Below are 18,138 nucleotides of genomic sequence, written 5' to 3' on the forward strand. Positions count from 1 at the left end.
TAAAGGACTCAGCCAATCCACGGGAAACTTTGGAATTGAACTGGCCCTTCAGAGTTGTGTTGAGTTGGGACAAGGGACCCAGGCCTTTATTACTACCTCACTGATGTGGATGGGTCATTGATGTGAGCTGTCCCTTGAAAAAGGATGACTTTGAATGAGGCAGTTTTCTTGGCAAGGCAGTCCCCAAAGAAGGCTGACAGCTGTGGGCCAGCTGCTGGTAACACTCCCAGCAGCTGAAGGAATAAGTCACTCATTACTGAAGGGGGACACCTGGGTGGTGCATCACAGAATTCACCACCGTCTTATAAGGATGAGGCTGATAATTTCCCCACTTTACAGATGAGATAACTGAGGCACAGAGAGGTTAAATAAATTGCCTAAGATATCTCTTAAGTGGTGGGGCTAGGATATGAACCCAGACAATCTGGCTCTACCCTTGTGCTTCTAACTACTGGTCCATTCACTACCAAATAAAACAGCCTCTGATCTAATTCTATGTGCCATTAAAATTATCTTTTAAAACATAGGTTGGCAACTTTTTTTTTGTGAAGGACCGGATAGTAAATATGTTCAGCTCTGCAGGCTATACTGCCTCTATCATAACTCCTCAATTCTGTTGTTCTAGTACAAAAGCAGCCATGGACAGTTCATAAACAAAGGGACATGGCTGTGTTCCAGGAAACTTTATTTACAGAAACAGGTGGCAGTTTGGATTAGTTTACTAACCTCTGTTTCAGGGGGGAAAAAATATTTAAAGTTAGAGGAAACACTCACCGTTTATTGTTATAGGAATAAAATAGTACCAGATGGAATAAACATAATGATCCTAACCTTATTTTTTAAAGACTAGAGGGAATTGTGCCAACATTTTAACAGTAGATGTCTCTGTGGGGTAGGCTTAAAGGTGATCAATATTTTCTTTATTATACTTTTCTGTTTTCTGAGATAAAAAATGTAAAACTTTTTTAATAAGAGAAAACCCAGTGAATATTATTTTTTTTAATTTTTATTTACTTATTTATTTATTTATGGCTGTGTTGGGTCTTCGTTTCTGTGCGAGGGCTTTCTCTAGTTGCGGCAAGTGGGGGCCACTCTTCATCGCGGTGCGCGGGCCTCTCATTATCGCGGCCTCTCTTGTTGCGGAGCACAGGCTCCAGACGCGCAGGCTCAGTAATTGTGGCTCACGGGCCTAGTTGCTCCGCGGCACGTGGGATCTTCCCAGACCAGGGCTCGAACCCGTGTCCCCTGCATTGGCAGGCAGATTCTCAACCACTGTGCCACCAGGGAAGCCCCCAGTGAATATTATTTTAAAGAGTATTGTTGGAGGGATTAGGATGCTTAATTCCATAATGATAGACACTTCAACTTCATAATCCTATACCCACAGAGTTAAGTCAGAGATAATAAGGATCAAGCAGCAATGCAAAGTGTCTATCAACTGGGGTAGTTTTAGGATGATAACCGCACCACGGGTGATGCTAACATTTCCTGCTTTGCTCATTGATTGCCTCTTCACAGGGTGTCTGTTTCACTAGTGGGTATCTTGGCATTATGGATTAAATGTTTGTACCCCCCCCCTCAAATTGATATATTGAAATTCTAACCCCCCATGTGATGATTTTAGAAGGTGGGGCCCCTGTGAGGTAATTAGGTCATGAGGGTGAAGCCCTCAAGAGTGGGAGTAGTGCCCTTATAAAAGCGACCCCAGAGGGCCCTCTCAACCCTTTTCTGCCATGTAAGGACACGATGAGAAGTCAGCACTGAAACCCAGAGGAGGGCCCTCACCAGAACCCGACCGTGCTGACACCTCATCTCAGACTTTCAGCATCCGAAACTGTGAGAAATAATTTTCTGTTGTTTATAAGGGACCCAGTCTATGGTAATTTGTTACAACAGCCCGAACTGACTAAGCAACTGGGCTTATCCCTTCCCGATGAGCACTGAAGCACTAAAGTAGCAGCCATCAACATTACAATCAAATCCCAGTGAAACCACAGCCATCTCTCTGCCTGGTCTCTTCCACTCATTGGGTGGGATTTGAGTAAATCACATTTGGGCTTTTGAAACAGGTAAGTGTCTAAATTCTGCTAATTTCTCTGCTCCCACAGCCATTGCCCTAGTTTATTTAGGTCTTAATTACTGCTCACCCAGACAATAGTCTCCAAACTTGTCTCTGGTTCCCCTGTTCCTACCCTTTTACGCTAAACCTTTGATCTTCCTGAAGCACATCTCACTCGACTCTCTTATTTAGAACCCTTCATTGGCTCATGTTTCCTACAGACCAAGATACAAACTCCTCAGCCTGGAGTTAAGATGTCAATATTGTGAATGAAGTCTTTGTGGTTGATGAGAAAGAAAATTTGTATTTTCAATGGATCAAATTAATTTTAGAATTACCTAAACCCAATGAAGCCCAAAGCAGTTGTAAAAGTAGGCTTCTTTTGGTAGTAAAATGAGAAAAAGATTTCCCGAACCAACACTGAAAGTTAGACATATATCTAACTATGAAGATGAGTTCAGAACCAGTGTCATTTTGAGGAAAAGACCAGGTCACCAAAAACTCAAAGCATATCTGATTGGCCTCAGCCAATAATTTGGACTGTTTCTGATGTAATGTGCAATGTGTGACTATAAAATCTTCAAATGGGTAATGGACTTAATTCTCATGTTCAAAATCTTGGACTATCAGCAGCTTATTTGCAAAACTAAGCCTGGCTTTCTCAGCTGAGTATAATTGTAACCCCAGGAAGAAATGGAAGAGGTAAGAAATCAGAAGCATAAAGAGAATCAGAATCAGGATAGAAATGATGAGGAAACAAATTTACTTCCTAAGTTTTAGCCCTTTTGTAAATTTTGTATCAGTCAGTTTTATAGTCATTGCAATGTTGAGTATATTTTGTCTTCTCTTGAAAAACATTTAAAAAGAATCTGCTGCTCTAAACTTGAAAAGGGGGATTCAGTTTGCAACGATGTTTACGAGTTTGGAGAAATGTAATCTATTAAGTTAGTATATTTCATGAATTATCTGTGTGAGGTATATATATTGTTTTAAAATTAATAAGTTAATAAATGGTGAATATTCCTCTCTATGTAACATACACAAAAGCTTCTGGGATATTAAAAGAATTTATAGACATGAGATTGTCCCCATTCTGGCCCAACATATCTTTCCAACTTGATCTTTTAACCTATACTAGCTCCAGCCCTACTGAATTATTCCCAATTACTTTTACAAAGCAACTTCCCTAAACATGCCTTTATTCCATTTTTCCCTGGAATATTCTTTTCCATGGCTTAGAAAAATTAAATTCTATCCGTTTCTCAAGATACGTCCCTCAGTTTCTCAAAGTCTCCCACAACTGGAGGACATGTCTACCTTTCTGAGCTCCTTGGCACTTGTCACTGTGCCTGTCTCACACCCTTAGCCTCTTTACACATACACACACACATAATTATGTATTATATTATAATAATGTTATTGCAGATTATATTACAATATACTCATATGGTTCTACTGTGAATTCCTTGAGAGTGGGATACACATTACAATTATCATTGTTCCCCATATTATTTGTTGAATCAAAACAACGAATGCATGATGAAAAATTAAATAAACACACGAATGCTTTCATTCCAACTCAAAATTTAAAAATATTATTGCAAAAACAATATTGAAGGAAATGTCTTAAAATTCAGATATTTCTACCACGCACAACTGTTTTCATTTCTCTGCTTCACTTTCAGGATTTAGCTATGCTCATACAGCATATTTGTTTATGTAACAGGATGTTAAAAATAGGATTTGTCATCACTAGACTGGAGCAAAATAATAGGTGATGAATATTCTCACATTCCAAAGTGATATCACCTATGCAGTGCTGGAAAAATTTTGTAACCTGAAGACCTAAACACACTGAAGGATATAAAGGGGTTGGAAATGAAGGGTCTGGGAGAGATTTTTTTGGAGAAATTCATTTCCAGGGAGTCTCACTCCTAATCCCCTAGGAGAGGTCTAAAAGTGCTGTTCTCAATGGAGAGCTTGATCTGTGCAACTGGGAACAGGGATGCAGGCAGGAAACGTGGCACACTGCTGTCTGAGCCATGCCTGGAAACTCAGAAGGCCAGCTAGTTGCTCTGAAGGCCGAGAGGTGAGAGGTGCGTCTATGGGAACAACCTTCATTCCTAGTGTTTGTCAGGATAAACGATGCAGCAGCGTGCCCTGCAGACTAGATGTGGGTCACAAGGGGAGAGAGGCAGCCTAGAGCAGTCAGTTAGAGGGCTTTCCGGTGGGAGGGAAGTGACTTCAGCTGATAGACTTTGGAGGCGTTTCATGTGTGGTGTGAAGGACTGTGCTTGACACCTGCCAGAGAGGAGACCTGGCCAGGTTTAAGAGATCTTGACAAGGGATCCTCAGTGAAGCAGAATCCCTGACGAAAGCAGGAGAGCTGGAGAGTGGAGAAAGGGATCACGTGAATATCTTCCAAAACCAAAGCAAAGTAGTAATCAGTTAAGTAGATCTTTCCAGGCTTTCTGCCTGAAGAGTCAGAAACTGCTCTTCATGAGTTTGCGGAAGACAGAGAGGCACAAAGTGGGGAAACGGAAATGACCATGTCCCCTTTCCCACTGCAGGCTTCCAGCCTGAAGCAAGCCCCAGCTGGGGAGAGGAGAAGCTTTAAGCTCAGAGTTTTAGCTGCTACATGGAAATAGACTTTTTAATTATTGAAACATCAGTTTTATGACTCAATGTGAAAGAAGTGATTTTTATATCAAAGACTGACTCAGAGACTCATGACACCTGCCTATAATTTCATGCAAGGGGAAAGGAAAATCCTGCCCTCAAAAATAGGTATGAAAGGACAGTAGGGGGAAAAATAAAGTTGTTTTGTGACGGATCCTATGGAGTCCTGCTCTTTCAATAGATTGGTTACATTCAACTGTAATCAGAATGAGTGAACCATTTCACGCAACTAAAATTTCAAGTCTTTAAGAAATTAGTACAAATTGTAAAATATGATAAATACACAAAAGCTTTTGCAACTGTACACTAAAATATTAATTGCGTAAACACTGTGATCTTACACAGGGCTGAGGCCTATGGTTCTGTAGTTTGTGCATTAAACACCTCCAGGAAGGCCACTTGCATCATGGTTATTCTACAGTTGTCAGGCAGCAAGAGTCTTGAGGAAGGGACACTTTCCTACTATGAGGTATGATGCTATATGTTACATGTATGGTACCTTAAAGGAAATGATACTGTATATCCCAAGAAGTATTCAAGCATGGTGTATTAACTAAGCAAATGCTCAGACTATTAAAACTGTTTTATTGTGATGATGGATGTTTACACATTGAGTTTAAAAATAATCTCTCCAAAAGCAACTTAGTTTTTATTAAGCTGGGGGAAAAAGCATCTGTGTAATTGTTTATTTAATGGTTTAAAAGTTAAAATTCCATATTTTATTTGTTTTTTTAACATGTCAGCCAAGAAAATACATATCTGTCATATTTGCTGTCTCATAAGTATGCCAGAAATAAGTGTATTGGGTGAAACTGAATAGCGCCAAAGACTGAATTTAACTGGAAGAGACTGCTTAAAATGGGAAGGCACTCAATTCTGTGAGAAACTCTAAGCTTTTTTTTCTTATCCTATCCTACTATCTTATTCTATTATCAGGAACTTTGTCTCCCAATACATGTAAATTCTACATCTCTGATTGAAGATCTAAACCATTTTCTGTTTATATAGAAATAATTTCTTATATTAAAGCCTGTAAATTGTTTATTAAATACATGTGTTATTGCCTAACATTTTTTCTTTCTTGTAGTTTTACTATACATGTCTGGGAAGTAAAACTCCCACTTAATAGCCTATAAAGTCTGCTGATGTATCAGCAGTTGCCTTGACATTATTAGATGCAAGTAAGCCCTACCCTGACTATTAAATAGAATTGAATCTAAAAAATATAAGAGGAAGGAACACTTCCAAACTCATTTTATGAGGCCAGCATTACCCAAACCAGACAATGACACCAAAAGAAAAAAAAGTCACAGGCCAATATCCTTTATGAACACAGACGCAAAAATCCTCAACAAAATATTAGCAAACTGGAATTCAACAATACACTAAAAGGATCGCACACCATGAACAAGTAGGATTTATTCCAGGGATGCAAAGATGGTTCAACATCCACAAATCAATCAATGTGATACATCACATTAACAAAATGAAGGACAAAATTCATACCGATCTCAATAGATGCAGAAAAAGCATTTGGCAAAATGCAACAACCATTTATGATAAATAGAATTGGACAAGCTTATTCATTCCAATAAGTGCATTGACTCTATTTATTTTTCTTGTAGTTGAAATTAACATTGGTGTTCCTAGCGTCTCTTTAAAATTTTAGTTTCTAAAATTATTCCTTTTAACCTGAATTTTTTCCTTTGTGTTTATTTTAGAGGTTGGGGAGTGAAGAGTATATAAACAATGAAATAAAATCTACTCCCTTTTAACTATGCCCACATATATACACAGGGGTATGGGAGTTAAGGGTGATAATTACTCACAACATTCTTCCTCTGGACTTGGAGTTATTGATAATTGAGAAATACATACAATAGAGACATGGAGATCCGAACGTCAGCATTACTATTAGTAAAGCTGAATGCAGCTTGGACCTGCAACCCCAACTAAGTTTCCTGGTACTAGCATTCATGTTTAGACTTTGGACTTTCTCACCAAACAGAACCTTCCAGCTGCAAGGGACGTTACTCACTACTTCCCATCCTTGGATCCCTAATAGTAAGTATGTAGAAGATGAGGTCACACATGCATAGGACTTTGAACACATTAATTCTACCCACTCAGGAAACATGGACCAGTGGATGTTAGACTATTAACCCCATCATTTAGGATAAATCTAAATCCTCCTCCTGTGGAGAGGACTGAATAAGGGGAGAAAAGAGATACCAAAGGTTATACACTAGTAGAAGTATCATAGAAATATGAAAGCAGGGGCGTACTTGTTAAAGAAAATGGAAATGTCAATCAACATCCTTGTTGGAACTACAGTCATTGATCAGTTGCAACCGTAAGTTGGCCAAGGATACAAGAATTTGGCAAAAATCAATGGAAGCATCCTACGAGATTCAATTTGCTATACAGAATTTCCAGTAGATAATATTGTGTATTTGGTTATTACAGTATTTGTAAGTACATACCCTTCATATCAGTAATATTTAGAATAAACTTATGTACATATATATATATATATATACACACACACTTTTTTTTTTCAGGGTCGATTGTTAAATACTTTTCAGCAAGCTACTGGGTACTGTCCTTTTCCTTCATTTCCTTCCCTCTGCTGGGTCAGTTGGGTACTAAGCTCTTTGATTCTACTTTCTAAACATTTCTTGGAATTGTTCACTTCTTTCCATTCCCACTGCTGATGCTTAAGAGCCCTGTCTCTTATCTTACTAAGTTTCCTAATAGGTCTCTCAGTCTCCAGGCTTGCTTCCCTGCAAAATTAATTCTTCACACGGTCACCAGAGTGATTTTCCTAAAATGAAAATGTAATCATGTCATTCCTCTGCTTAACATTGTTCACTGGTTCCTCATTGATTTCAAGATGGTCTAAACCCTTTAACACAGCAGAAAAGAAAGTGCCTACTTAACCTCTGCTCGCTGCACTTGCAGCCTCGTGTCACAGTCTGGGCTGGGTGCCCTCTTTGCAGGTCTCTTTTATAGATATTATCATGTTGCATTGCTGTTGCTGTTTTTTGTCTAATATTTTGTTATAAAAATTTTCAAACATACACAAAAGTTGACAGAATTATATAGCAAACCCACTACCCACCATCTAGATTCCACGAGTAACATTTGATCTATAATATTTGACATATTTGCTATATCATAATATTCATCCATCTACCCATCCCTCTATGCATCTTCTGTTTATAAAATGCATTTCAAAGTTGCAGACACCAGTACACTTGCTCCCAAACACTTCAGCATGATCTTATTAGCTAGAGTTGGATATTTGACTACTTAAAAATATTTTTGGTAAAATTTGTCATTGCCTTTTTCTTACCTATCTCTTCCACTAGGCTGAAGTGACTGTGTCATTTGTTTTCTACCCAAAAACAAATAAGACACAGTATGCCTCACACATAGTAGGAACAAGGTTAACGTTTCTTAAATGAATATGTTTCAGATTTCATCAGATGTTAGTTTCTTGATTCATATATCAAAGTAATCTTGTCACCCCTTTGATTCATCTTCTTATTCCCCTACCCAGAAAATTTGTAGACAGCAACTTTCATTCTACCTATTCAGCATTATAGGGAATTAAGAATTTTAATCTGTTAATGATAGTAGACAAACTCTCTCATGGTGTCTTTCTACAAAGCCCCACAAGGTGGTGCCCAAATATCTTTTTTTCAAACAGTAGTCCCTCAAGACCCATGGTCAGTCCTCACTAATTTCTGTTAGTATTTGGCATTTCTGAATTTGGTTAATTAGTATAATGGAATATTATACATATATATATATATAAGAAAAATTACTTACATAAATAAAATTATACATGTGTATTTCCGAATCTATGGTTCTGGATATAAACAATGAATAATGATTATATTAGGTACCTTATATTTGTGTGAGTTGTATATCATTAAAATGTTTTTCACATCCAAAATAGTAAAATATGAATTCATCTCAAGTCCTATTTACTGTAAACTTTGTCCATGAAAAATTTACCCTTAGTACAGAATTTAAAAGGACAGAGGAAGAAACAAACTATTGTATAGGAGGAACTATGTATGTATTTAGATGTAACTCAAAAAATAAACTATGTATTTAGATATAACTCAAAAAATGATGACCTGTTACCTCAACTGGGGACAATGTTATGTGAACCAGAGTTGTAAAGGGTTGACATAATGTGGGATAATAAGATACTTAATGTTCTTAAAACACTTTAGTTCCAGGAATTTGATTGGTTTCTTTAAAAAACTTTCCTTGTTGAATATTCTTATTAAATCCCAAATGGACTGACCAGAAAACTCAAATGGATGTTGAGTTTCTGCAACTTTTTATTCATGCAAATGATGAGATCTAACCATATTACTAGCTGTATTTTGATCAGGTATCAGTAACATGCACAGTAACCACAGTTTACTCGAATCAGTGTAACAACAATCCCAGGCTACTCTGGCAAACCTGCCCAAACCTAGAGGAGAAAGTTCTTCAACTCGGGGCTCTCATAAATGGTGTTCATCGCCTTTGATGGCCCAGGTATTAAGATTTACACAGTGAGAGATGAGACTCATTATGTGCTGGAATTTAGCCCATGATAATTTGTCTTGAGCCATTTGCTACTAAGGGAAAATTCCTATTTTTCAAACATAAATTGTTGGCCATATAACAGGCTCCTTTTTCTCCTGCTCTGGCACAAGCCTGGATGGTGCCAAGGCCTAGAAACCTCCTGGGGTATTTAGGGATAATGAAAGATGACCAGCTGACGTACAAAGATCTAAACTCTGTTCCCTTACTATCTCACAGGATGATCTTTGGGTGGGTCTCAACATCTGCCCTCTATTTTATCACCTGTGAAATGGAAGAATCAAATAAAAGTGGTCTCTAAGTTTCCTTCCAGTTCTGAGATTTGATGCTATTATTTGTCCCCAATGAAAGAAAAGTCTAAATACCATCTAGTGGGGAATGGAAGAATTCACCAACGTACAATACAACACTTTCTAATACCTGAAAATAAAATCAACTAAATGAAAAATAGAAAATATTTTCCCCATTAAAAGCAGAGTTTGGTCAAGGCGTAATAAATAGATCAGGGGTCCCCAACCCCTGGGCCACACAGCAGGAGGTGAGCGGCGGTCAAGCGAGCGAAGCTTCATCTGCCGTTGCCCATCGCTCCCCATCTCTCACATTATAGTCTGAACCATCACCCCCCACCACCACCCCGTGGAAAATTTGTCTTCCACGAAACTGGTCCCTGGTGCCAAAAATGTTGGGGACCGCTGAAATAGATCCTATCGTTTCTTTTTGGGTGGATTCTGCATGAAAATGTTAAGACTTCTTTATTCACTGAAAGGAATAATTTTTGTAAAAATTGGGCAGTCAAACCTATGACAGCGCAAGACCTGTCTACTTTCAGATATTTCTTAGAAAGGAAAATTGTAAAAATTTCCAGATAGCATCCTGATTTTTTGTCATAAAAAATCTGCTCTTAGTAAAGAATAAACAACACAGAAAGAGAAAATATAAATATTGAAGGAAAATTTTAGGGAACGATTTTAATTGTCATAAGATTGGTGCAATTGGGGGGACTTCCCCTGTGGTCCAGTGGTAAAGAATCCCCCTTACAATGCAGGGGATGCGGGTTCAATCCCTGATCAGGGAACTAAGATCCCACACGCCGCAGGGCAACTAAGCCCGTGCGCCACAACTACTGAGCTCGGCGCCTCAATGAGAGCCCGTGTGCCGCAAACTACAGAGCCTGCGTGCCACAACTAGAGAGAGAAAATCCGCACGCCACAACTAGAGAGAAGCCCATGCCGCAACGAAAGATCCCGCATGCCTCAACGAGGCTCCCGCGTGCCGCAACTAAGACCTGATACAGCCAAAAATAAATTAAATAAACAAATAAATCTTAAAAAAAAAAAGATTGGTGCAATGGGAATTTGTGCTGTCACTGGGAATTTATGCTGTCACTGTGGTCTAGGGCACTATGTGTTGCATACGTGACTCAACTATTCAGGCAGGGGACCAAATGATAAATAATAAAGCAACATATATCAGAGAGTAAATAATACAAAAAAATTGTGTAGAGGGAATGTGGAAGAGTCAACTTAATCAGAATTTGGTGAGGGGAGGGGTACTGGAGTCATGCTGCTGCAGACTTAATGGATGCCACATTTCCTACATTTTATTACCAAGGATAATTTTCAGGGAGATCAGCTCGGTGCTTTGTGTCCACCTAGAGGGGTGGGATAGGGAGGGTGGGAGGGAGGCGCAACAGGGAGGGGATATGGGGATATATGTATATGTATAGCTGATTCACTTTGTTATAAAGCAGAAGCTAACACAACAATGTAAAGCAATTATACTCCACTAAAGATGTTAAAAAAAAATGGATAATTTTCATTTCCTTTTTGTTGAATGCTTTTAATCCTTCCCTTAGTTAATAAATAGGACCAATACCATTTTGGTGTGTTTCTAATTTACTGTGAATGACATGAGAGAATGTCTGTCATAATTTTGGAGCCAAGAAGGATAATGGATCACAGAAAGTTCAGAGCTTTGGGGCAAGTGTTAGAAATTCTACTATATCAACATTTTATACTGAAAAAAATAGAGGGGGACCTCTAAGGACAAACTTCTCCAAATTGGGTAAAAAGGACATTGGCTTCTCCCTTCTCAGTTGAAAATGTTCTTTTCTACTCTGAGTGAGCAGTATGGGAGGTAGAAATTGGGAGAAGATTATGAAACATTAAATTATACCCTGGTCTTGGTATAATTAACCAATGTCTCATATGTAACTATGAGACAAGTTTGTGCTGATGCGTTACTAGCCCTTTTTGTGTTTCTATAACCTCAGGCAGAGAACACCTTCCAATATATACAAGTCATTCCAGATTTTAGTTCCTTTTAAATGATCCTAGGACCCCAAAATACCATCACTGTTGAAATGGAGACCTTGGCACTGGTACCAAAACAAATAAAGCCAACATAGATTCTATATGGTTGAGAATTTTTAAAAAGTTGAAAAAAGATTTCCTGTCTAGCAGTGCTTTGAAGGAGAGCAATCTGTTGTATCAGGGGTCTCAGGTGATCGATGAACACTAAAAAAATTACTTCTAATTATCGTTCTACTTACTCTAGGCCACCCACAGCAGGAATAGCAAAAATAGGGTGCTTTTTCTGTAAAGACTTTGCTACAGAACAACTGTCAGAAAAGCATGGACTCCCGGTTGCCTTTTTCCAGTCATCACTGTTATCTATGCTCTTTTATTTGTTCTGTGTGTGTAGCAGTTCAAGACCATCCTTAAAGTTAAGATTGCAGCCTTCAGCCATGGTGCATTGTTTCTCTGGGTGCAAATCTAATTGTTTTATATACACTGACAGAACAGAAGATTTTTCTTTTGAGTCATTTACCCAATCAACTTAGTGCTGATTGCCACACCTCGTGAGAGCTGGCAAATCTTAGGTTTGGGTCACCCTATCTGGCTTTGGGGTACAGAGGGGAATGAATGAGTAGGCAGGATTCTGACCCCTCACCTACTTCAGTCAGAACAGTTCTAAAGCAGGAGGGCTTTAGTCCATTTCTTGCCTCCAGACTCACCTGTTGGCATCTTTGAGGTACTGTTTTTCTGTAATTTGTTAACCTACCCCAGGAAAAAGAGTTGATCTTCTGAAAAATTACCACTTCCTTGTCCCACGATTCTCTCCTCACGAAAGTGAAAGGTGTGGTTAACATCCAGAGGCTATTTAGGATATATACGTGGTTGCTTCCTGAGAAATTACATTGTTGCTTCTGCAATACACACACTATTTCTTTTTTTCTATTACCAAAGCCCCACAAGCCTTCCTTAGTTCCTCAAAACCTGCTGTGTGGTGAGGAGACAATGAAGACATTCACATGGATGCCTAATTGAATGATGCACCTGTCGTTACAAGTGAGCCTCCGTGATCAGATAGACCTGAGTTAAGAGCCCATTCTGGCATTCTCTGGCATTAGTATGACCGTGGGCAAGTTACTGAACTCCTCCCTGCCTCAACGTCCTTATCTGTAAAACACGAATTCTTGCAGCACTTCCTGTAAGCAGATGGTTTGCTTTTGGAGGGTTAAATCCCATAATGTGTGTGAAGCAGTTAGCACAGTGCCTAGCACCTGGTAAAGAGTTCATGAAAGGGAAGCTATTATTGTCACAATAAGCAGAGCCATAAATGTTAAAATGTCTTTCTATGAAAGCTGATTCTAGATAATTATAACATGAACATTTACATTGCTTTCTCTGATCGTCTCGCTATTCTTTATCCTTGAGGCAGTCTGTAGGGAAGCCTGCTGCTAGTTGCGTTAAGTGTTGCACAAACACTGACTTAATATGGGCTGTAACCCCAGGTAGAAAATAGGAAGAAAGAGAATGGAATCACTACAGTGACCACCTTTCCTGGACAGAGACCTCAGAATATTGCGGTCCTCCCTCTCATGTTACAGTTTGACAGGATCTTGATAAATAATTAAATTCACTCCCTCATTTCATAAGTGGGAAACTGAGGTCCCCATGTTAGAGACAGAACCAGGACTAAATTCAGATCACTCTTCCACTATATATTCTATACATTTTATTATGAAAAATTTCAAAAATCACAAATGTAGAAAGACTAGAATCATGAACTTTTATATATTCATTGCTCAGCTTCAATAATTATCAACCCATTAACTCTCTTGAAAAACCAGGTTTGCATCTGAGTCTGGTATGACTTATCCTCTTTCACAGAGCTCTTCAGAAACAGTATCTTACAGAGCAACCCCCAGGCAAAAGAATAGAAAGAGGACATGGCATGAGAAACAAAGGCAGGCTGTAAATAAGTGCCTAAAATGTAGAAAATCTGCCCATTTTGACAGCAGCCCGGAAAACACAGACTTGTTATGAAAGGACACTGTTCCTTTAAATTACTTACTGATCCCACCCAGATCTTGCACCCTGGTCAAATGCCTGACCACTCTTGCTTTAACTTAATCTAAAAAACATGAGTAGAAGATTACAAAAGATCCAAAAGCAAAGACAATTTTTATTTCCCATGGAACAGAACAATATCAAATAGCCAACTCCATCCCCAGCAATGGTCCTTGCTGTCGGCATTTGCTTAACCAGTCTTTAATTCCTGTTTGATAAACTTTATAAGGTAAGACATAACCGTTTTGTTTTAATCACTTGAAATCAGATAGGACATCTAGGAACTGTGGAAGACTAAATGGTTTACATACTTATGATGTGAAGAAAGCTTATCAAATTTTTTTATCCTCTGCTACTACTTTAAGTGCATTATCAGGGAAATATGAATAATTGTTAAAATGTAGAAATTTAAATTTTATTTTAAAGTTGTTTTAAAATTGATTTTTAATTAACAGCTTACTACATAGAATTTCAATTATGTTAATATCTTTTGGGACATCTTTTTCTTAATTTGGAACACGTTTTTATAGTTTAGTATTAACTACAGAATTCTTTATAACATGGTAAGTTTAGCAATTTGAATAGAGTATTCGATCATGTTATTTTCATGGCGAAACAAATGAGATGCAAACGCTGTGAATAAAATTAGTAAACTCTGCTGAAAGATAATTGTACTTTTGAAAAGTCATAAAGTCTCTTGGATTTATTGATCCTGATATTTACCCCAAATAAATTTTAGGCAAAAAAGCCAAAACTATGGCATTTGGTTAAAGATGATCATTGTTTCTACATTTATAAAATGTAACCTATAGTAAGCATAGAAGTTTATATTTCTTTTATTTAACTAATGGCACTTTCCCCCGAAACCTATTTTGCTTGTATGTGACATGTAAATGAGAGAAAGGTGAGAACTATGAAAAACTGAGGTGAAATAAAACATGGCAAAAGTGATCAGAAATGGGTGGGCTCTTTAGATACTAAACTAATAAAGAAGAAAGAGATTTCAGGGAAGTATTAGAACTAAAAAACTGGAGAAAGTTGTAAGGGTGTCCTCTGGCTAATATCAGAAAACAGAAAGAAATAGTATGACTTTGGTTTGGGAGAACTAGATAAAAAATGTCAGAGCAAAGAGTAATAAAATATGAGATACTGTGATTATTGCTAATGAATCAGTTGTATTAGGGAACACTGTATATACAAGGCATCAGGTATGAATTCATAATTATATGCCAACAAACTAAATGAGCAAGTGCTTAGTTCTGGGAAAGATGTGTTTATTTAAAGCCAGCATATCCGAAGCCCAAAATGAGGCCTGCAAAGGAGAAAAATGTGGTTTTCATCTCAGGGTCCTATATGGGAATCCCCTTCCTTATGTTTTTGAAGAGTTGTCTCGCTCTACAAGCTACAAGCTTGTAAAACCTCTCTTGTTCTCAATGAAATTAAATTTTCAGTCTCTTATTTCCAGAACTTCTGAGAACTTCCTTACGTACGGGGTCAAAAAAAGAGAGATGGCATGTGTAATACTACGGACATGATATTACACCTTTTTCCCCTCTGAAAATGCAATAGCAGCTGTGTTTTGCTACATAGCCTTATCCTTATACTAACCTTCAGTGTTAAACTTATACAGCTCTCTGTGTTCTTCTCCTTGGTTAGCAAGGGATTACTTGGAGAGACAGATCCTCGTTGTGTTCTATTTCCTCAGTCCACTTCTCCTCCTCCTCCTCCTCCTCCTTCTTCTTCCTCTTCTTTTTTTTTAATACCCAGCTATCTCCACATCTTAGCATACCTGGTCTGAAGAGCAGTTGACATTTGGTCAATTACACTTGAGGCACTTGCCAAGAGAGATGCTTGGCCATAGTGATACAAAGTCAGCTTAATAAAATTCCTGCTAGTTGATGTTATTCGAGGAGCAGACAATGGCATGGAGCCATCTACTGGTCCATCCCCAACCCAACAGCTTTGCTTCTCATTGGGGCTTCTCCATCTGGCATGTATGAAAGAAGTCAGTCACCCATCTCATTCCTCACTTTGCATATATTTCCACCCCCTATTCAAAGTCTGGAAAAATCATGCTCACAATTTCCCAGTTACCATTCCATGAAGGAAAGGTGCCAAAGAAGGAAACTGTTATTCCTTTTCCAGAACTTCTGAAGTCAATATACTTTAAACAGGCAACCATTTTCAAACCATGCAGAACATTGGTTCAAAATAAGCTTTCTTGTTTCCATTCTAGGGTATACTGAGCTAGCCACACAGGAGTCTTCTCTTGCCAGGGAAGCCTGTGGGTTTAAAAGGCATTTGGTACACAGCTGGGCATACTGAGTGCTAAAGTTTGCTGAAGATTTAAATATAGGATTAGATTTTAAATTGTTAATCTACCCAGAAAAATAGTTTCACAGGGATGTTCAGAGGGGATTGCTTCCTGATTTCAAGTTCTCTTTCTGTGCAGTAGTTCTTCCAGCTAACACTTAGAAAATCTGTTAGTTTTGCTCTCATAATCTTTTTTTTTGGCCTGGTTTTATTTTTAATTTAAAAAAATTTTTTAAACATCTTTATTGGAGTATAATTGCTTTACAATGATGTGTTAGTTTCTGCTTTATAACAAAGTGAATCAGTTATACATATACATATGTCCCCATATCTCTTTCCTCTTGCATCTCCATCCCTCCCACCCTCCCTATCCCACCCCTCTAGATGGTCACAAAGCACCGAGCTGATCTCCCTGTGCTATGTAGCTGCTTCCCACTAGCTATCGGTTTTACATTTGGTAGTGTATATATGTCCATGCCATTCTCTCACTTTGTCCCAGCTTACCCTTCCCCCTCCTCGTGTCCTCAAGTCCATTCTCTAGTAGGTCTGTGTCTTTATTCCCATCTTGCCCCTAGATTCTTCATGACCGTTTTTTGGTTTTTGTTTTTTTTTTTAGATTCCGTATATATGTGTTAGCATACAGTATTTGTTTTTCTCTTTCTGACTTAACTCACTCTGTTCTCATACTCTTTTGATTGACTGGATATGCAGCTGTAGTACAGCTTGGAACTCTGGTGGAGTTGAAGTTAACAAAGTAAACGTAGAAAATGGGGTTCTATGAAACAGAAGGGCAATTCAATTTTTGACTTGACCTCTGAACTCATTGAAATTGTGCATGTAATATTAAGACAGAAATGGTGGTGGTTCTCTACAACCCTGTAAAAATATTGGCATGGTCAGGAATTAGTTACAATGAAAACGAATGAAATAACCTTGCAGCAATCTGATACTACTTTGGAGAAGGTAGAAAAGTCAAACAGACCTTGTGATTGAACCATAGTCATCATATAGAGTGGGACTGAAATGTTTTTAAATGGCTGTGCCCCTCCTGCTCCCCATAATATAATGGGAAATTCAGACTACTTGGTTGTAATTCTTTGAATATACAAAAATACTCATTAATAGATGTTTGGTTGTGTTGCCGTGATCTATTTGGATTAGAAACTTTAAAAATCTCAATGTGGGTAATTTTTTATAAATATGAATGAAAACCCTTTTCTCTTGCCACATACCAGTTTTCAATACTACTGGCTTGAAATTAAAAATGGCAAACTCTATATTTTATTAAAGTGTTTATAACTGATTTTTCTATTAAAGGTGATACACGGCAGATGATTTTTCACCATCTACCATAATGTGGAACAAACATTTTGTCTTGTATCTCCTGCTTTTGCCAGCTTTTATGAGTCAAGCAATATATGGACAAAGAAAGAAAGGATCAAAGTCCAATTTACTTGCAAGGAAAAGTCTCCAGGGTAAAAAAATGTTTTGTTCTGTCTTTATTAGTTTTAGCCTCTTAAAACTCTAACACGAATTTTTCCAAATAGCATTTGATGTAAATAGCAAACCGCATATTTAGGTATATATGTGATATTCTATTTTGATATGATAATAATGCACCTTACAAACTTTTAGAGCATACTTATAAAAACATCAGAGTTTCTAGAGCACTCGTACATTTATTATCTCATTTGAGCTTCACAGTAGCCTTGTTAAAATGGGCATGACAGAGATTGCCACTCTCATAGATAAAGGAACTGAGGCCCAGAGAGGTGAAGTGGCACACTCAAGGCCGTAGGCAAATTAATTAGTAAGTCACAGAGCTAGGATTCAAACTTAAGTTCTCTCTGGTAGGTTTCTTTGTCCCTTACCACTGCTACAATGTGATGTGTAGTCATTTTCTCCCTTGATTTCAAAAGAGTTAAAAAAAAAAAAACTGCACCAAAACAAGATGGGGCCTCACCAATATGAGATACAGTTTGAGAATTAGGCAGAGTATTATTTACTTCTAGACAACTTTGCCTAGTGTTTGTTGAATTTTTAAACTATAATGTACTTTCTTTCCCTCTCACTTTAAGCAAGTTTTACTTTGGGAAGATGCTCGAAATATATGGTATTTTGTTT

General features: G+C 37.9%; 1 protein-coding gene across 1 annotated transcript in view; it reads left to right on the forward strand.

The window, feature by feature from the left end:
- Positions 1 to 1,297: 1,297 nt before the first annotated feature.
- The window catches only part of COL28A1 (collagen type XXVIII alpha 1 chain), a 167,618-nt gene continuing 150,777 nt past the window's right edge, over positions 1,298 to 18,138 (forward strand). Inside the window, 1 exon segment of the mRNA XM_082400425.1 lies at positions 1,298 to 17,489. Within this exon segment, the coding sequence (XP_082256551.1) occupies positions 17,369 to 17,489 (121 nt within the window). The 5' untranslated portion in view covers positions 1,298 to 17,368.

Source organism: Balaenoptera borealis, assembly GCF_965194805.1.
Source record: "Balaenoptera borealis genome assembly, chromosome: 7".
Lineage (NCBI taxonomy): Eukaryota > Metazoa > Chordata > Mammalia > Artiodactyla > Balaenopteridae > Balaenoptera > Balaenoptera borealis.